This window comes from Pseudorca crassidens, chromosome 2 (assembly GCF_039906515.1).
Source record: "Pseudorca crassidens isolate mPseCra1 chromosome 2, mPseCra1.hap1, whole genome shotgun sequence".
Lineage (NCBI taxonomy): Eukaryota > Metazoa > Chordata > Mammalia > Artiodactyla > Delphinidae > Pseudorca > Pseudorca crassidens.
Genome location: NC_090297.1, coordinates 32,412,877 through 32,434,311, shown reverse-complemented (window position 1 = coordinate 32,434,311; position 21,435 = coordinate 32,412,877). Strand labels below are relative to the sequence as shown.

The 21,435-nt window shown below is 41.7% G+C and overlaps 2 protein-coding genes across 3 annotated transcripts in view; both read right to left on the bottom strand.

Moving 5' to 3' along the window:
* The window catches only part of ZMPSTE24 (zinc metallopeptidase STE24), a 48,960-nt gene extending 41,148 nt beyond the window's left edge, over window positions 1-7,812 (bottom strand). For both annotated transcript variants that reach the window (XM_067725637.1, XM_067725638.1), the window contains exons 1-2: window positions 7,607-7,812; window positions 5,489-5,635 (exon numbers count right to left, since the gene is read on the bottom strand). In XM_067725637.1, the coding sequence (XP_067581738.1) occupies window positions 5,489-5,635; window positions 7,607-7,729 (270 nt within the window). In that variant the 5' untranslated portion in view covers window positions 7,730-7,812. The remainder of the gene's footprint in view (window positions 1-5,488; window positions 5,636-7,606) is intronic.
* Window positions 7,813-12,118: 4,306 nt separating this feature from the next.
* TMCO2 (transmembrane and coiled-coil domains 2) lies at window positions 12,119-21,003 on the bottom strand. Its single transcript, XM_067725639.1, has 2 exons — window positions 18,115-21,003; window positions 12,119-16,131 (listed from the first exon to the last, which is right to left on the bottom strand). The coding sequence occupies exons 1-2, from the start codon at window positions 18,334-18,336 to the stop codon at window positions 15,817-15,819; spliced, it is 537 nt and encodes a 178-aa protein (XP_067581740.1). The 5' UTR covers window positions 18,337-21,003; the 3' UTR covers window positions 12,119-15,816.
* Window positions 21,004-21,435: the final 432 nt, after the last annotated feature.

Below are 21,435 nucleotides of genomic sequence, written 5' to 3'. Positions count from 1 at the left end.
TCCACTCCAGAACTACTGAATCAGAAACTGGAAGTGGGGCCTAAGAGTCAGTCTCCAGTTAAATGTGATGTACACCAAAGTTTGAAAATCACTGTTTTAACAGACTGCCTTTTTAAAGGCCCCTCAACTCTACATCCAGCTATTTCCACTTTACTTTAACTAACTCAATCTTGGATATAAACTGTTTTCCCAGAAGACATGCTTTGGCACCACTGTATGTGGTATATGCTCCACTTGTTGAACTAATTGACTTGGGATGGCATTTCCTTCATCCTATTCTCAATACTAATAAATAATGCAGAATTAAGGATTTATAATGCTTTGGGGGAAAGGCTGGAACACCTACTATTGAAAGTCCAGCTTTCTTTTTTTTTTTTTTTTGGCTGCGTTGGGTCTTCTTTGCTGCACGTGGGCTTTCTCTAGTTGCAGCGAGTGGGGGCTACTCTTCGTTGTGGTGTGCGGGCTTCTCATTGCGGTGGCTTCTCTTGTTGCAGAGCACGGGCTCTAGGCACTCAGGCTTCAGTAGTTGTGGCTCGCGGGCTCTAGAGTGCAGGCTCAGTAGTTGTGGCGCACGGGCTTAGCTGCTCCGCGGCATGTGGGATCTTCCCGGACCAGGGCTTGAACCCATGTCCCCTGCATTGGCAGGTGGATTCTTAACCGCTGCGCCACCAGGGAAGTTCCAAAAGTCCAGCTTTTAAGTAAGTATCAAGGGTACCTTTAATATGAACTTTGAATGCATTTATGAATGCATTTGGAAACTGCTATTGCAAACTTGCTTAGCATGCTTTGGGGAATAAAAAACAAAACACGGTGAACAGTGAAGTTTCTCTGTATTGATAGGATGTCCTGTAAAAAGAACTAATGATGCCTGCGAAAACAAGTCCTGTGCTTCCACATATATTATTTCACTAACGTCTTGAGAAGCAGGCAGGGCAGGGAGCATAGTCATCTCGATTTTACAGATAAGGCAACTGAAACTCAGAAATGTTAAAGTAACTTGCCCAGAGAAACCCAGTGACTAAGTAATTGCTATGTGTTGAGTACTATACTAATTGCTTCATTACATTATCTTACTCAGTCCCTGCCACAAAACATATGAAATATGGTTTAATATCTATCTTCTTCTCATCTTAAAGAGGAGAAAAAATGAGACTCAAAGAGGCTAAACTGCTGACTCAGAAACAAGCAGAAATTGGAGAAGCTGTAATTTGAACTTTTCTACTCTGCCCGACTCTACTCCCCAGTCATTCCATTTCTTGAGAGGGCTCTTTATTGACACCTATGAGATATCAGGAAAGTTTGTCTCAGAAAGGGGGGACATTTTATCGCTGGGTGCTCTGTCACATTTGTGTGAACAGTGGCATCTGTAATTTGTCACAAGGGCCTCTTATGTTCCCTCAGGTAGAAAGTACCACGGCAAAAAAAAAGTCTAAATTAATCTTTGCACTTGTTCTTTGTGACCAAAGCTTACAAACCAATTAATTTTAATCAACACAAAATAGGAATTAATGAAACTGTTTTCAAACAGAACAGGATTTCAAAGTAACACAAAATACTTCCTATCTAATGGAAAATGTAGTTTACTAATTCCCCAAGGATAAATTTAGCACCTTCATGCTGCAGTCCCTAGAGTTTCAAAAATGGTTTCTTCTGTGTAATTTTAAAGACTCAGAAGAGCAGAGTTTGAAATTCAGTTCTCCCATTTAGCAGTGAGTGTCACTTGGCCATTATATGGGCAAGCCATTTAATTTCTCTGAGTCTTTGCTTTAACCACACTAGTCTTAGTATTCAATATTTGTCAATGCAAATTTTGTGACTAACTAGACAATTTTGTAATCATTTAACAAAGCTACAAACAGCCAGTTTCTTCTCTTTAAGTGAGGAAGCAATTATGGTAGCCAATCTCAATTATTTTTACATGTCTGTATCTTTGCCATAAGCTTCTTTGCCTTAAATATCTTGCTGCAAACATTTTCGCTGCATAACCAAACGGCTGTAAGGAAATTTTGCTGTGAAAGATAAAATAACTGGTTGACAGTTTTGGGGTTGACAGTTTGGTTTCAACTGGTTAGTATATCCTCCAGTTAGCAATGTTTTTGATGGCTTTATTGAGCTGACAGATGATTTGCCCCAAGAGTTGGTTTCTTACTTTGAAACACACTACTTTGGAGGAGAAAGAGGTCTCCAAGGTGCAAAGTTGAACCCACATTTCCCATAGAGCTTCGGAACATCTATCAGTGGACATCTGACTACATACCAAGAACGAACTATGGTATAGAGGCTTTCACAACGCAATACAGAGCTCAGTTACAAATATGCCTCCTAGTATTTGAAAACTGATACTTCTCTTAACAAAGGAAGAAGTTTTAGCAAAAAAGAAAAAGTGCAATTGTGAACAATGAGACAAATCAACAAGAAAAAAACTGTATAAAATACTATGAACAGAAGACTTGGAAGACAAGTGCTTAGGTACAATTCACAAAATAAAATCAGTTATTTGTGCAGTATTGTCATGAATCCACACACATTTTAAATGTATTCAAATGTTTTGTATTTTGCAATGAAGTCTTTTTAATTTTGTTATTCATTTTACGTGTTTATGTCCTTTTTAATGCCCCTCTTTTATTTTTCATTATTTTATCTTTTACTGCAAAATTGCCTTACAGTCAATTGGTTATGTGGTGAAAATGCTTACAGCAAAGCTGTCTACAGCAAACATGCTTATGGTGAAAGTACCTACAACCTTATTATCAATTTAGGAATCTTTCTCTTAGTGGTACTGAGGGACCTAAAAGAGTTCTGGAGGAATTATGACAGAGCATTTTTTCAAAAAGAATATAAAGTCAAGCCATGCAAAGACATGGGAGACTCTTAAGTGCATATTACTAAGTGAAAGAAGCCAATTTGAAAAGGCTATAAACTACATGATTCCAACTATATAACATTTTGGAAAAGGCAAAACTATGGGAATGACAAAAAGGTGAGTTGACGCCGAGGATTAGCGGGGAGGCAGGGATGAATAGACAGAGCACAGAGGATTTTTAGGACAGTGAAGCTATTCTGTATGGCACTGTAATGGTGAATACAAGTCATTATATTTTTGTCCAAACCTATAGAATGGAAAACGCCAAAGGCGATGGTAATGTAAACTATGGATTTTGAGTTATAATGATGTGTCAGTGTAGGTTCATCTATTCTAACAAATGTACCACTGTGACTCCGGACATTGACAGTGGGAGAGTTCTGCGCATATGTGGGGGCGTGGGGTGTATGGGAACGCTCTGTACTTTCTGCTCAAATTTGCTGTCAACCTAAAACTGCTCTAAATAATAGTTTATTTTTTAAAAAGAATATATACCCATTTTTCATTAATATAAACTTCTGGATTCTATTCATGTTTATATCACTTTATATTGCACTATTTTGTAGCCCTTAAAAATTTCAACAAGGGATTTCCCTGGTGGCACAGTGGTTGGGAGTCCACCTGCCAAGGCAGGGGACACGGTTTCGAGCCCTGGTCCAGGAAGATCCCACGTGCCAAGGAGCAACTAAGCCCGTGCACCACAACTACTGAGCCTGTGCTCTAGAGCCCGCGAGCCACAACTACTGAAGCCTGCACGCCTAGAGCCTGTGTTCCGCGGCAAGAGGAGCCACCGCAATGAGAGGCCCGCGCACCGCAGTGAAGAGTAGTCCCCGTTCGCCCCAACGAGAGAAAGCCCGCGCAGCAACGAAGACCCAACGCAGCCAAAAATAAATAAATAAATAAATAAAAACACAATAGCCAATGCTTCTGGAGCACTTACTGCAGATCCAGCACTATTCTAAGCATCCTACATACATTAACTAATTTTCAATCCTCTCACCAACACTATGAATGAGGAACTATTATTACCATACGATTTTAACAGAAAACCGAGGCACAGAAATGTTGAGTGACTTGACTGAGGTCTCATAGCTGGTATGGTACAGCTGAGACTCAAACTCAAGCCACCTGATTTCAGAGTCAGCTCTCAACCTCAACGCCATGCACTTTCAGTTGTTCTTAGGGGTAGAAAACCAAGAACTGGTCTGTGGTGGCAGGGGGAATCTTACTCATTTTATATGTAAAGCACACACACACACACACACATATATATATATGTATACATACAGTACAGAAACAAACATACAGTATATCTCTGGTATTAAAATTTCATGGAGGGGCAACTAGGAAAATTGGCTAAAAAGGTACCAGGATCAGGGGCCAGGGGAGATCATGAAAAGAAGACTGAGAAACATGGCTCTGTACTTTACAGCCTCTCTTCTTTTAGCATGGGGGAAGACTGGCCCTGTTGTACTAAGTAAAAATTATCTGTCACTCATTATTTCATTCAATACATATGAATTATGTGCTTATTATATGTCAGGTACTAGGTATAAAATGATGAACAAGACTTTAAAGTACCCTATCTTTAGGGAACTACCAGTCTGTCAGCTAAACAGGCAAATTCAATACAATATGCTAAGTACTCTGATAGGAATAATAATGGGATGCTACTTTACCAGACTTGAGAGATGGGGAAGTTTCAAACGGTTTCTTAGAAGAGATGATGTCTCAGCTGGATCCTAATGGAACAGTAGGGATCTGTCAGGCCCAGTGAGAGAGTGGAGACAAAGTGGGAGAGGAAGGGCACCCCAGACAGAGATACCAGCATGTGAAAAGACTCAAGGTCATAAGAAACCAAGCTGGGTATGAGATGGACAATAAACAAGCGGAAAGAATTTGGGGGAAGGAATAAAAAGATGAGGCTCAAGTAAGCAACTGCCAGGTCAAAAGGACCTCATAAAGCGTGCCAAGAAATTTGGACTTTACCCCGAAGGAAACAGCGGGCCAGCAAAAGGTTTTATGTAGGAGAATAACATGATCAGAATCGTGTTTCAGGATTCCTTGGGCTACAATGTAGAGGACAGGTTACAGAGTTGAGAGGCAGGAAGAGGAGCTGGGATTGCTACAAGAATAACTTACAACAAAAGGTTCGTTTTTGAGACTTCCCTGGTGGTCCAATGTGTAAGACTCTGCGCTTCCAGTGCAGGGAGCCCAGGTACAATCCCTGGTCAGGGAACTAGATCCCACATGCCTCAACTAAGAGTTCGCATGCTGCAACTGAAAGATCTCGCACGTTGCAAGGAAGACCCGGCACGCAGCAATGAAGATCCCACGTGCCCCAATGCAGCCAAATAAATAAATATTAAAAAAAAAAAGTTCTTTTTCATACCTGGCCTCAGGGTGACAGTTATCATATTCTACAGTTTTCAACTGCCTAAATAGTTATGTTTCTGCCTGTTTTGCTCCACACTCATTACCATCAATAACAAAGGTTAAGAAAGCATTCTGGGATTTGTAGGTGTGGTACCCTCTTTTGTGTCACAAAAATACAAAAATGAAAATAAACATTCCAAAGTATTAAATAAGTTGACAGACTGTCTCCCCAAGAAGTAAATTACTCACAGTGCCTTCAACCTCTGAATAGAGTCCTGACCAGAAGCTGAAAGTACTTTTATCCAGCTGATACAGTCGAGATTTCTCAAATGTTTCTGAATCCATGATCTGTCCTAACTCCAGTGGTACATGAGTTGTTGTTTTATATATCCGTCTCTGAAATATTTTGAAGAAAACACCTTAAGGAAACAGTCAAGCTAACTCATTACTTATTACAAGTCATTTACGATCAAACTTTGGTTTATAACATTAACTTGTCACTTAAGCCTGTTGAATTTGCTTTATACATACACAAATACTGCGTTTGATGAAGTACACTGACCACTAAAACAACTCGTGCAGGAAAGTAAAAGCATGAGAGAACCTGCAACTAGTTGACTAGGTGAAATTAAAATCAAAGCTGTCACACACTTTGGTTTGCAGAGGTAAACCAAAATTGTAACATTACAAAGAGTACTACTCATTCCAGGTACAGCACACATCCTATAATATAGAAACTAAATTCATGGACAGAAGGAAGTAAATATGCTAATCATGAGTTTTAACAGATAATGTGGCTAGTCATTAAATTTGATTCTAGAAGACAAATTAAGGGAAATTTGAGGAACGACAGAAACAGATCAGGTCTTCAAGAAAGACAAACTTTCTCGTTATACCAAATTCTAGAAAGTAATTTCAGCCCATGGTACATAATACAGAGAACAGATACCAAACAATATAATGGACAGCATTTTCTACAATGGTTTTACAATAAATCTCTATTCTCTATTTATTATTGGATACCTTACCAAACCCTTGATAAAGGGCATTACATGAAAGCATAACTGAAGAAAGAAGACATTATTGAAAAGTAGTTACTGTAACTAGGCTTATTATTAAAGTAAGACAAGTAGGTAGATGTTCAATACCCCAACTCCAATTTAGACAGTACATACTGCGTGCTTACTTTCTGCAAAGGATCTTCTCTAGGCCTACAGCATTCTGTACTAATGAAGCTATCTTAAGAGCTAGTCAGAGAACCTAGTGCTATACAGCTTAACACCTCTTTGAATATCCTGGACTAAAAAAAGAAATCTAGATATAACCCAGACAATGACAGATATAGAAAATTTTTTAATTTTTAATTTAAAGATTCATACAGAATGTAATCTGAGAGGAGAAATTTGCAGAGGAAAAAGATTGTAGTGCTCAAGGAAAAGGTTCCAGCAGTTAAAAAAAGAAAGGTTTTCCTAACCATTACAGTTGACTTGATTCAGTGCCAACACAGAAGAAAACCAGCAGTGAAAGGCTGCCATAAAGTGGTCAATTAAACTTCAAATCTATCTCATTTAAAAGTTCAGATCTCAGAAATTCCCTGGTGGTTCAGTGTTTAGGACTCCGAGCTTCTACTGCCCGCCAGGGTGGGAGAACTAAGATCCCGCAGGCCACATGGTGTGGCCAAAAAATAAATAAATAAAGTTCATATCTCTAATCCATCAAATTGTTAATTGTGATTATCTCCAGGGAACTGTTATTAAGTAACTTTCTACTTTACTGTTTAATTGTTTGAATAAAAACAATAAAGAAGCCTTTAAGAAAATGTTCTTTGGGCAAAAACAACAATATACACTTTTTTTTTCTTTCTTTTTTATTTTTTAAAGGGAAAAGAGTTCAGGTCTTTGGAAGGACTGAGAAATCTTCATTTTCAGAAAATGGCTTCCCAGTGCTGTGGTTGAACATGACACAAATATCGTGGGGAAGTTGTGATTATAAAATTTTAGTATCTTCTTTCTGAAGGTTTATGAGTTGCTGCCAAAAATAAAGGAAGTAAGTCTGGGCCCGAGAATCCTTAGGAAGCTGTGGGGCAGGTACAAGAGCTCAGGCCTGAAAAGGCGGCAGCCCTGCCTTCCCTTTCACCAGATCCTAAGCGGCCTGGGGCCCATGATCACGTTGCGGAAAACGTCCTGAAGCACCAGATCCCCTCAAGGCCTACCCCATCATCGGGCCAAGTTAGGAGGCTCAGTAGAGACCCATAAGGTCGAGGCCGGTGCTGGGGCCGCAGCAATCATCCAGGGACCTGGAGTCGAGACCGAGGCTGGCCTAGAGCTGGCCGGGTGTCGGGGTCAGGTGGGCCCTGTCTAGGCTCACCTGCCGCCGTGCTAGGAAGGTCTCCCAGAGATACACTGTCCAGGAGAAGAGCAACACGGCCCCGAAGATACGCCTCTCGGCCGACATCTCCCACACCGCGTCCAGCGACGCCCACATCCCCATGACCACCCCGTTCCGCCGGCTCCTTCAGCGAGCACTGGTGCCACACCGACACCCGTCCCCTCAGAGCATCCCCCCGCAGTGTCACAGCGATATCCGTCCCTCCCTAGAGCTCCTATACCGACACCCGTCCCATCCCACGCCCTCTGCTCAGCCCGCAGTGTTACACAGACACTCTTCCCCCGGCTGACGCTCCCTAGGGCCGCCTAGTGTCTGCAGGAACAGGATAAGCTCCGCCTTCCTCACTTCCGGCCCACAGTCCGAGTTCCGACCTCCGCCAGCTGTTGCTCCCCTGAGTCGTGTTGCACCGACATTCTTTCCCCTCCCCTCCACGGCGTGTTTCTGCCGAGGGTCCGGCTTCCCTCCTGGGCCTGGCAGAGCCGCGGACTCTCCGCTTTCTAGCCTCCCGAGTGGCAATTTCTTCTCTTCGTTCCGGGGCTTGCCCTGGCTGGGCTGCAGCCTGCGCCGTTCTTTCCGCGGTCAGGACCACTGGTCTTCGGGCTAAGCGGGAACGGACAGAGTGGGCCGCCGCTCCGGCCCTGAGGTCGCTGGGAAGAGCAGCAGAGGAGCCGGCTTCCCAGGCTCTAGAAATCATTCCTCTGAACTGGTGCTTCTCGGACTGTGGTGTGTTCATCCCTGGGATACCTTAAGACTAAAGAGCGGGACTAGGCATTATAAGTGTGTTTTGGCCTATATTGGGCTGTTCTGAATTCAGGCATATTAGAAAGTGGGTAATGAGTTTTGTTTTTATTTTGAACCCCTCGTGCAGCTTGCAGGTCTTAGTTCCCCCACCAGGGATTGAACCTGGGGCCGCGGTAGTGAAAGCCCAGAGTCCTAACCACTGGACCGCCAGGGAAGTCCCGTAGGCAACATTTTTTGTTTACTGAAATAGCAGGCAGCATTTTTTTTTTTGTCCACAAAACCAAAGAATTGATTAATATTCTAACAAAACTACAAGTATTATCATACATTAATGTGAGTAATATTTCTCGGCACCGTATCTACTAAAACAAAAAACAAATAAAATTGAAAGTGGACCCTGCTTATCTAACAGTAAGAAATAGTCATTCAGATACTTGAATTAATTGGTGGAGAAGCCCCATCTATCTCCCTGAGAGATGCATTTCCAGTAGAATTTTACCTTTTATGTTTATGTGTTATCGAATTTGTAATCGTGTCAAAAGAGCAGCTACATGTTAAAGGTAATTGTAAAATTACTCAGTTCAGAAGAATTCTAATATGTAGAGCCATACAATTACAGGAAAAAAATTTAAATTTTACTTTAATACATACATATTTTTATTGCAAAGATGTGATCTATAAAATGTTTTTCAAACATAAAAAGTGTTACATTTGGATAACATGGGGAAGTGGAACATAAATATAAGTTATAAAGGAACAGTGTAGAATTATCGAATGTTAAAGAGCTCATTCATGTACTTTTAAATGGGTGATGGTTATTCAATTGTTATGTAGATTCTGTTGGACACACTATGAAGAAAGATTTAACAGTTTTATCGTGTATTGTCATTATTTACAATTTGCCAGAATTTACATCCATTGCAACTGTTTCAATTTATGATGAAAACGTTTAGATATCAACTTAAAAATATGAGGGGATAAACATTTTTTCAGAATGCTCACTTGGACTATCACTGCTATGTCCTCTTCAGTCTTGTCTTCTCCTGTCTGGGTCCACCCAGCCTGCTGCAGTTAGTCCAAATCCTCACAAAGCCCCTGCCACCCAAACTGTGTGGCTAAGGGCACAGGTTTAGAGTCATTGTTTACGTTCTAGTCACAGCTGCACCACATATTAACAGCTTAACCCCTCTGTGCATCACTTCCTCATCAGTAAAATGAGAATAATAGTATTTACCCCCTCACACTGTGAGGATCAAATGAGAAAAATCATATAAAACTCTTAGTCATGTGTCTGGCTCTGAATAAGTGTCCAATAAGGATTAGCTACTAGCTCACCATACTTGGGAGAATTGCACCATAGTTGATCTGTCACCACGTGTCTGAGGAGATAAGGGATCAGGAAGCTGGTATGAGGTTTCTAAAAGTCAAAACTGGAATTCATTCATTTATTCAACAAATACTGTGTGTCTGCTAAGTACCAGACAGGGTTCTAGGTGCTGGGGATATAGCAGTGACCCAAAGCCCCTTCCTCTCCTGAAACTTAACATTCTTAGTGGGCTAGGGTGGATGAGGAGTTGACAGATAAGAAGCATATATGTAACAGTAAAAGCAGAGGGGTGGATGAGGAGTTGACAGATAAGAAGCATATATGTAACAGTAAAAGAGGAGGTGATAAGTGCTATGAAGAAAAAGCAGGGAAAGAGGGATGTAGTGTGTTGGCAGGGGTGCTGTAAGATGGTCAAGGAAGACCTCTCAGGTTGTTACTCAAAGACTGGGTCACCTCTTGGTGGGTATCAAGCCAAAACACACAACCAATGGGAATTCCCTGGCGGTCCAGTGGTTAGGACTCCATGCTTTCACTGCCGAGGGCCTGGGTTCAGTCCCTAGTCGGGGAACTAAGATATTGCAAGCCGCATGGCACAGCCAAAAAACAAAAACAAAAACAAAAGACACAACCTAGCCAAAGAGTGGGAGAAGGAAGGATTTACTACTTGCAGCAAGTAAGGAGAACACCAAGGATCTTTCCCAAAGCAGCGTCTCCCCGAACAGCAAAATTGGGGAAGTTTAAGCATATTCGTGAAGGAGCTTGAGCAGAGGAGAATTCAGCATAGAATTGGGGCAAAGGTTGCCAGAGCCCAAGCTCTAGTTGACTGAAGTCATGAGAATCAGAAAAGGTCAACATCATCATTCCTTTGGTTCCACCCAGTTTGGGATCTTTGCATGTAGTTACCATCCTTCACCTGGGGGGGACTTAAGTTCCTGAAGAACAGCTCAAAGATATGTACCAGATTGTTACAGGAATCTGTTTTAGCACTGAACTATTGTTTCTTTTCTTTCTTTCTTTCTTTTCTTTTTTTTTTTTTTACTGGTGTATAGTTGTTTTACAATGTTGTATTAGTTTCTACTGGACAGCAAAGTGGAGTTCCCTGTGCTATACAGCAGGTTCTCATTAATTATCTGTTTTATACATATTAGTGTATATACGTCAATCCCAATCTCCCAATTCATCCCACCTCTCTTTTCCCCCCTTGGTGTCCATACGTTTGTTCTCTACGTCTGTGTCTCTATTTCTGCCTTGCAAACCAGTCCATCTGTACCATTTTTCTAGATTCCACAAATATGCGTTAATATACGATATTTTGAACTATTGTTTCTTGACTTTTTGTTCCCTTAAACTCATTAATTACTGAGACCTGTTCAAGGGCAAGCCTTGTGGCCAGGCTTAGATCACAAAACGGCATAGGCCTAAAATGGCTTCTCTTATATCAAGAAAGCCATGCCTGGTTCTTTTTCTCTGGGGACCCCTACCCTATCTGCTTACAAGGTTAGCTGACATTTGAGTACAGACCCAAAGAAAGTAAGAGAAGAAGCCAAGGCATGTGGGTCTGGGAGAAGTGTGCCATGCACGGTGAACAGCAAGAGCAAAGGCCCTGAGGTGTGACAATGCTTAGCATATTTGAGGAGCAGTAAGAGAGTGGGGAAAGAGTGGAAAAAATAAGAAGGAGGGGTATGCAGATCATGCCGTAATGCAAAGTCTTTTAGTTAAGAACTTGACCTTTACTCAGCGGGAAATAATAAGCCATTGAAAGGTTTTGAACAGAGAAGTAAAATGATCTTTTCAGCTACTCTGTAGAGAATAAATTGAAAGGGGACACAGATGGAAGCAGGGAGTCCAGTTAGGAGGCCAATTCATAAATGCAGGTGAGACATGCTGGTGGCCTGGACTAGGGTGGTAGGGGTGGAGGGAGAAGGGAATCATGGAAAGTAATAACTTGCTCCCCTTTGCAGAAAGATAGTGTTAATAGATGGGCTGGTCTGTGTGGAGACTGACATGGGAGCCTCAAAACAGGCTATTGTCAGGGTTTTGCCAAAGAAGAGGATACGGATGCTCCTCCCTAGAGTGTGGCCACTGGTGTAAGGTAGTTCATCTACCCCATCTAACCTGAATGATAGAATGGCTCTCAAACCCTTTCCCTATTTTGCCTTGATTCTCTGTTTGCCAAGCATCCAAGATCTCTTAATTGATGCCTTGGACATAAGTGATCTGATCGCAAGAAAAGAATGACCCCCCACTAGGAATGAATACTTGGTATCAATCTCTTATGATTGTGGTGAGAATCATTTATCTTTTCTGGGGAACTGAGGGCCAGGAACAAGGTGACCCCAAAACCGTGTAACTCAGATTGGGACTTGAACCCACGGTCTTTTAACTGAGATCACACCTGGTCTCAGGACTTAATGAAGCTCAGGTTCTTGATGTCTCATCACAGAAAGAATTCAGTGAGAGACAAAGTGATAGGTAAGAAGTGGGTTTATTTAGGGAGAAACACGCTCCACAGACAGTGTGAGCCATCTCAGAAGGTGAGAGTGGCCCCAGGGTATGGGGTTGTCAGTTGTTATAGGGGTGGGTGATTTCATAGGCTAACGAGTAGGAGGAGTATTCCAGCTATTTTGGGGAAGGGGTGGGGATTTTCAGGAATTGGGCCACTGCCCACTTTTTTTTTAAATTTAATTTTATTTTTTTATACAGCAGGTTCTTATTAGTCATCATTTTATACACATCAGTGTATACATGTCAATCCCAATCTCCCAATTCATCACACCACCACCACCCACCCACACCAGTTTCCCCCCTTGGTGTCCATACGTTTGTTCTCTACATCTGTGTCTCTATTTCTGCCCTGCAAACCGGTTCATCTGTACAATTCTTCTAGGTTCCACATATGTGCGTTAATATACAATATTTGTTTTTCTCTTTCTGACTTACTTCACTCTGTATGACAATCTCTAGATCCATCCACGTCTCAACAAATGACCCAATTTCGTTCCTTTTTATGCTGAGTAATATTCCATTGTATATATGTACCACATCTTCTTTATCCATTCGTCTGTCGATGGGCATTTAGGTTGCTTCCATGACCTGGCTATTGTAAATAGTGCTGCAATGAACATTGGGGTGCATGTGTTTTTGAATTATGGTTTTCTCTGCGAATATGTCCAGTAGTGGGATTGCTGGGTCATACGGTAATTCTATTTTTAGTTTTTTAACGACCCTCCATACTGTTCTCCATAGTGGCTGTATCAATTTACATTCTCACCAACAATGCAAGAGGGTTCCCTTTTCTCCACACCCTCTCCAGCATTTGTTGTTTGTAGATTTTCTGATGATGCCCATTCTAACTGGTGTGAGGCGATATCTCATTGTAGTTTCTTTTTTTAATTAATTAATTAATTTTTATTTTTGGCTGCGTTGGGTCTTCGTTGCTGCATGCGGGCTTTCTCTGGTTGTGGTGAGCAGGGCCTACTCTTTGTTGAGGTGTGCGGGCTTCTCATTGCGGTGGCTTCTCTTGTTGTGGAGCACTTTTTGACCTTTATGGTTGGCCTTGGAACGGTCACGGTGCCTCTGGCTGTGTCATTTAGCACGCTGTATTACAATGAGTGTATACTGAGGCTCAAGGTCTAGTGGAAGTCGACTTGTCCGCCATCTTGGACCTATCTGTTTCTAATCAGTTTATGTCGTGTCCTCGGGCTATGTCATTCTTTTAAAGGTTGTGCCCTGCCCCCTTCCCTACTGTTTCAACCCCATCAGTTTCTTTTGCATCTAGCTCATTCTATCCTCTGTCTCCCACACAGACTACCAAATCTATGTTACTCCCCTGTTTAAAAACCTTCACTGGGCCATTCCCAACAGTATGGCATGAACTTTAAGGCCCTTCATTACCTGACATCACTCTACTCTTCTAGACCTTCTTCTGACACTTTCCTTTGATATACCCCAGAGTGGTAACCAAGACAAGAAGACTGGAACTATGCACGAAGGCACTGAAATTTAGCACAAAAAATTGAGACACTGACTTTAAAAGATTGCATAGCACGCCTTCAGCAGCACAGTTCAAAACCTTCCCACCTACACCGTCAGATAATGCACATTGTTGATAACTCCCATCTGTTCTGTTCACATCAGAAATTAAAGCTGATCTGAGGATGAGGTTAGTGTGTCCTTCCCTGAAGCCAAAGTCCTTCATTTGTCGCTCTGGAAATAGGCAGTTCTCAGTCACCCTGAAACTCTCCTTGCCCTCCAAGTAAGCCATCCTCTTTCTCACGTGGCTCTGTGGTAAGCCCACCAGCAGGAATACTTTCCATTTCAGTGTCTGCCTGTGTAACCCCTTATGGGACAACTCAGTGTCACCTCCTCTGCCAAGGCTTTCCTGGCCCCGCCCTGTATTCACCAGCCTGTTTTTGCACTACACAGTGAAGTCTCATCTTTATTCAGGAGTTGCATTCTAACTCCCATGCACTGGACAAAAATTATGACCAGAATTACCTGCAGAAATCTCTTAGGAAGATGTCACTTGTCATGCCAAAACCTTGGTTCTCTGTACACCGATGCCAAACAGAAATACAGAGTCAGAGTTATGGAGGAGAAAGAAAGAGTGGCTTTATTTCTTTGCCAGGCAGAGAGGGAACACCGCAGGCTAGTGCCTCAAGAACTGTGCCCCGCCTCGTCTGGGGTAGTGGTCAGAGGTATGTGATAAGGATCTAGGCAGCAACAGTCTTACATTCTTCTTTCTTCAGCAAAATTGCAAAAGGGTGGGGCTGCTGACAGGATTAGGCTGTGTGCAGGGTCTCTGGTGGTCTCCTAATCTTGAGGAGCTTCTCTGGTCCCTTTAATCCTGCCTCAGGTGGTTTCCTGGCTGCTCCTCCCTAGATGAGCAACTGTTCAGATCTGCCCTTTGGCACTCAGGGAAGGTCATGGAGGCTGGAATCTTGCCTACAAGAAATGGGGGACAAAAACCCCTCCATGCCCGGGAACCCCACAGGGCCCTGCTTGGCATCACTTGGGAGACTGCTGTGTTGTGTCCTGTGGAACAAGGCAGCCAGTTTTCCTCCAGCATGGCAACAAACCACTATTTATAAAGTATTTCATTTAGGTGTCAGATGGTTACAAAGCGTTTCAATGACTGTAATCACATTTACTGTGGCAAAATGCGCACACTATAAGGCTTGTGGAATCTGAGACCCACTGAGACAACCATCTACCACCATCTCCCCAGTACGCCATCTTTCTCAGCAGGGGACACACTCATTGAGTGGAATGGCAGGTAGGTGCCTCCTTCCCTTCTTCCCTACCTGCTAAGCTAGGATTCACAAGAGGAGAATTCACCTAAGCTAAGATATGACCCTTGTTCTGTATTACTTTTTTTTTTTTTTTTTGGCTGCACGGCTTGTGGGATCTTAATTCCCTGACCAGGGATTGAACCCACGACCTCGGCAGTGAAAGCGCGGGGTCCTAACCACTGGACCGCCAGGGAATTCCCTGTATTATTTTTATAATTCCTTGTTCTGAAATGACCTGTCCAACCAACCGAGTGCTCCAGAAGCACTCAGAACAGATTCCCAAGGATGATCACAATGCTTTCTTAGCACAGAATAAGAATTAGTAAAAGTTGGATAAAATCAAACAATCTCCTTTATGTCCAGCCCCACCCTTGCCCACCTCTGAATAATTAATGCAGGGAGACTCCAGGCCACATATTTATCTTTAGGCCAAAAACCAGCACAAGAGCCAGCCTCCCTCTCTATAGGACAGTCCACAGCATCACCCTTAACAGCACTTTCTTGCTGTTTTTATTATATCGAATCCAACCTCTTCAGCATGGAGCTCAGGCCACATCCCTGACCACTCTCCCTTCTGTTCCCACTCCCATGATTCCTTTTCTATATGGCTGCTTAGGGTCTCCAGCCTGCCAAGTGGGCACCACAATCTCAGACATTTTTAACCACCACGATCCCCCACGTAACCCCACCACACACACAAGTGGAAGCTGGGCCCTGCTGAATAGAGAGCCAGTCCTGGCTGGGTAATTTCAATATAGTTCTCCGTCTTTATTGATACACCACTGCACACATGAGGGAAACAGTGCTTTTCTAGAAAAGATTGGAGTCCATCACATTTCAGATGTGGATGTAAACCCTGATGTAAGCAAGGGACTCTGGCAGTCAGAGCAGCTGCAGCTGCGCTCAGAGGAGCAATCCCTCTTTGTGGCAGGTTTTTGGGAAATGATCATCCTTTCCAGGTCCTTCATTTTGTTTTCCACTGTCTGAAGTTTTTCCAGAATTTTCTCTTGCAGACCCAAAGACAGGAAGATATTATTGTCTTGAAATGGGAGACCATTCCCTTCTGGGTTGACCAGCAAAGCCTGAAAAAAATCTGAGCCTTTCTTGTAAAGTGTGTAGAGTGTGATTGCAAACAACAATATTTTCTAAAATAAAACAACAGAAGTTGAACGTTACTTGTTTATAAATGTGAAATGCCACAGTTTACTGTAGATGCAAAAACAAAAGATGACTCTAAAAGTAATTATAATCCCTCATTCCTATGCCAAGGCTTCTAACAAAACATCTTCACACCTATTTTGTCTTTTGATCTTTATCACAAAATGGAGTGGTAGGCAGGTCAGGGATTATTATAATTAATATAATTTAAAAAATAATAGTAGATACTGTTTGCTGAAAGTCTGCCTCATGCAAGGCTCTGTGCTAGGAGTTTCATTCCCTATGCAGGACCTATTTATGTAGAAAAAAACAGAGCTGGATAACCATTTAGATGCCTTCCAGTTCGGACTCTGTCATTGTCCAAGGTCATATATTTGGAAATGGTAGAGCCAGGACTGGAATCCAGGAATTCTGATTTCCATATATATATTCCATATATATATTCTCTTAGGACACAGTGGTCTGAAACACTGGATTTCCTGGTCATAGAAAAAAATTTTTTTTAATGTGCTAGGACAGAGTCCTGGTAGGAAAAGAAAAGAAATCAACTTTTTTCCTTATAATAACTAGCACTGCTTACTGAGTACTACTGTGTGCTAAACTTTATACATACAAGATCTCCTTTAATCCTCACCAAAACCCTGAGGGAGGCACTGTTAGCAAACCGATTTCACAGATAAGGAAACTGGGGTTTACAGGCTAAGTGACTGCTCTCACATCACACAGCCAGTGATAGAATGAAGAAGCCCCCGTAGTCTGACTCCAGAGCTTATTAACCACTCTGTTATACTACCTCTTTTTGGCTGCGAATTCATCTTTCTGATTGAATTAAACAATAACCAAACAAGAGCGGAACCCAGAAGTACAGATAAGAGTTTGGCGTTTTGCCTTCTATTCTTCTATATTCTAATTGAAATACATGTACATGAATATGTAGACACACAAATCCCTGTTGGGGATTTAGGTCAGTTGGACTATATTAAATGAGATTTTTGGAGAAGAATTTAATTTAGAATCCTAAAAATTGGGTTCAAATCTCAGCTTTTACAATCTATGTCACCTTGGGTCAGTGATAACCAAGTTCGCTCACCTACAAAATGGAGATAATAATCCCTGCCCTGCCTACCATGCAAGGTTTTGAGAGATTAGGAGAATGCATGTGACTGATTTCTCAACAGTAGTGACATGAAAATAAGTGAGCGCTACAAAATAATCCAGTAATAACTTATCTCAGCATTTACCAAGTAAACCAGTCACCCTTTAACAAAGCCCTCTTTAAGTCCCGTCTCCTTAAATTTAGGCTGAACCTCAGTGCACCTCAGTTTCCTAGTTCGTCATATGAAAATAACCTCTATTTCATGGAACTGTTGGGATTCTCAAAGCATTTTAACTATATTGTCAATATAGCTATAATTGGTAATTAAACAGAGGTATGCTTGTAAAATCCTAAATGTTTTTCATAATCCCAGCCAATTGTACTCCTACTCCCCAAAAGAGCCCCTGTATATTCATTGTGATGACTAAATAAATATACACGCTTCCTCATCAGTTACAGAGCAAAGGCACAGTAAGAACAGAAAGGCGAAACCCAAGATCCCAGTTATACTTGCAGTGCTATTCTATAAGAGGTACTCCATATGGTGTCTGGCACACGGTTAGACACTCAAAGATGAATACAAATATATGATCAAATAAATTTGGAGGTCAGGCTGCCTTCTCAGATTATGAACTTCTTTAATGTGTTTTATCATAAGACAAGCCAAAGATCATTGTGAGAAAGACCATTTTTATGCCAAAAACATAACTGATGGAAGTTTTTAAGGATAACGCAGTTTCAACCAACTTCAGAGACAAAGGTTCACTCTGGTTTATATGCATGGTCTTAAAACTGGGTGGCAGCAATATGGGAGGGAACTGACCAAATTTCAATGTAAAACTATTTAAATTTCTCTGTAACGAAAGAGTATAACCTGAATTGACTGAACACTTCGTTTCCATAAGGCATATACTCCTATTCCCAACAAAATCAAAAAGGAAATCTCCAGGATAACTTGCACAGCCGGAGCAAGATTATCTAGTAGCCCCAAACTTGTTTGCTGAGGCACACTAGTCTCTCTCAGAAAAGTTGCTTGTAGATAATTCCATATCGAGCTCAGAGAGATGATGTCCCAGATAGAAGACAAAGGTGACATTTTAACATAACAGCAGCTCCAGGAACTGCATGTGCAGAGGCTTTAGGAACCTAGATAGAGTTAGGAAGAGTTGTCTGGGAGTCCAGTTCTGAAGCCATTGTGAGCTGTGCTTTGTGATATCACTGTTCTGAAGCTCAGCTTGTTTCCCACTCACCCACTGAACCTTCTCACTCAAAACCAAGCAGACAGTGGTCCGAATTTTCAGTTCAGTCATAGCACTCTCTCTAATCTTCGGCAAGTCCTAGCTCTAACACAGCACTGTCCAACAGAACTTTCTGCAATGATGGAAATGTTCTATATTTGCTCTGTCCAACATGGAAGCCACTAGTCACTTGAAATGTGGACAGTGTGGCTGAGGAACAGCATTTTACATTTTATTAAATGTAAATTTAAGTAGCCACATGTGGCTAGTGGCTACCCTCTTAAACCGTGTATAGAACATTTCCAACAATCCATGGGACGGAGAGCAATTATTTTCACATTTCAACTGAGAAAACTGAGGTTAAGTGGAGAGGAGAGGAGACAGGATTTAAAAAGGGCTTTTCTAAAGAGCGAACAGTTTACTTGGTAAATGTGGAGGGAGGTTCTTACTGGATCATTTTGTAGCATTTCCTTTTTCATATGTCACTACTGCTTAGAAATCGTGATCTTTGGAAAAGCTTTTGACATTTTTGAGCCTCATTTTGCTCATCTGTTTACATCTCCTTCATAAGATTTACATTAGGAACAAATGGTATCATTTCCTAAGCACTTTGTAAACAGTAGCATGCTGTACCATAACCTATATGCCATGTTATCAAGTTCATTATTTACTGACTAGTACATATCTACTCAACAAGGAGGTACGGAAGTATAAAATATAAGGTCTGTTCCCAAAAATCTTACATGAAAAAAAGGTAGTTCACACACAAGCGTATAATATAAATTGTGAGATCATTTACCAAGACAGCAAGAATCCAAAAGAGGGTTTGCACCAAGAGGAGGGGAGGGGCATGGTAAGTAAGGAGAGAAAGGGTCAGTTATGACAACTTTTAGAAAAATATTGTCTGATGCTATTCTGATTTGTTCATCTGGTTGACTGAAAGAAAGAAGATGAATAGGGAAGGCTGGTGGAGAAAGAATAACTGTTTTGTTCTTGCAGGAATCAGAGGTATGGCAAGTTGCTTGAGGTGTCAGGGACACATCCAGGAAGCGGAGTCTAGAATGTTGTTGGATATATAGTACCATGTCAGGGCGAAATGACCCACTGATTTAGGAGCGACTGCTAATGATGTTAAACCCATAGTCTGCTAGTGACTGACCACAACCAGAATCTTTTCTAGAAAGGAATACAAATTACTCAGATAAGACTTGGGATTTTACTATAACAAGTTAAACATATGTCAGAAACCATTAAAGAATGATAACCAAAAACTTTTTGGAGAAAAATATGGTTGTGACAACCGAATCATTACCCAAGACTTCCTATACTAGATGAGATCCCCCTGTTACATGGCACCTTAGACTTTACTTTCAAAGCACTTAACACGATTAAGGTTATTTGTGCAATTTTGGGTTTAATATATCTTCCCTGACTATTGTAAACTCAAGGAAGACAGGGACCAAGTCCATTTTATTGACTACTGTATCCCTAGTGCTTGGTACTTAGCAGGCATTCGAATATTTTTAAGTAAATACAAAGTCCCCTAGAAGAATTCCAAATATCCTTATAGCCTAAACTGTTCAACCATCAAGTGCCCATTACCATATTTGTGTACTCGTTTCTATAGAAGCTTTATAGAGTAGCTGTTAAGAGGATAGGCCTTTGGGAGTATAATGGATCTGGGTTCAAATTTAGGCTGTACTATTCACTAACTTTGTTACCTTGGGCAGGTTACTTAACTTGAGGCTCAATATCTTCATTGGTAAAGTGAGAGTAATTCCTACCTTGTAGGGCTACTGTAATGAGAACTCGATAATTTGTGTAAAAGAGGGCAACTATTATTTATAGTGATGTTTATGACCAAATGCAAGGTATTGTAGATCTCAATAGCATAAAGTTCCTCAAAGAGAATCTAGTCTGAAAACCCATCTATTGTTTGACTCGCCTCTCGGACACCAGAACACCTCCAGCGATGAATTTATCACCATGTGAGGTATCTCAGCCCCACCTTTAGTGTCATCCATCCATCCATCCCTCAGTCACTTCCACATTGTGCCCTGTTAGGACTTCTTGACTTACACTGCAACTTATGATTTATGCAGTGCCTACTTTCAAAGCTTCACTAGGTTCTTCATTGTCCTTCAAACAAAATCCAAAATCCAGACCATAGTGACAGGCACTAAAATACCTGGTTCCTGCTGACCTATCCAATCTTCTCTCCTACCCCTTTCCCTTTTACTCTCTTAACTCTGTAGCTCTACTGGATTTGTCAATGTCACTAACACACCAAGCTGTTGTACCACAAAGCCTTGGCACATAATTGGATTATCCTAACTCCTGTTACTTCTTCAGGTTTAAACATTGCTTCCTTTAAGGAAGATTTTCCTGTCCTCTGTTTTGGTTCCCTCAGTCAGGGCATCTTTTGTAGCACTTTTACTTAACTAATTTTTTGTAGTGTTTTGTTTAATGTCTGTCTTCCTGACTAGACTCTAATCTCCAGGATGCAGGAAACTTACCCTGTCATGTTCAACGTTCTCCCCAGAAGCTGGCAGAAGGTGTGTGCTTAGTAAATATCTGGCTATAGCTTTCCTATTGCCTCTTGTCTTCTCTTTTCCAGGCTAAACCTGCCAAATACAGGTTGACAGGTTTTTAAATCTCCTGACTATCCCAGTTACTTCCTCAGAGAGGTTCAGGCCTCCAAATGCAGGCCGTCACAGACTATATTTCTGCAAGTGTAGACAAAGCAGGCCGCTAGCACAGTGGGCCACTCTTTGCAGACTCAGCTGTACATAATAGGAGGTTGTGTCCTGAATCAGGAGTATAAAGCCGCGAGGCCTCACCGTCTACCATGGGGGTGAAGAGGGGACACCAAGCAACTTTTCTGATTTTCAGAAGTTTCTTTCCGAAAGAAAAACTGACTTTTCCATAGGTCACACGATATTCACAGAAACAATAGT

Excerpts from the sequence above, each read along its gene's own strand:
- TMCO2 (XM_067725639.1), bottom strand. The coding sequence starts at position 18,336 with ATGTCACCTTTGTCTTCTATCTGGGACATCATCTCTCTGAGCTCGATA. Across the intron at positions 16,132-18,114 it reads GAAGTGTTCAGTCAATTCAG|AAAATATTGTTGTTTGCAAT; the intron begins GTTATACTCTTT and ends GTTTTATTTTAG.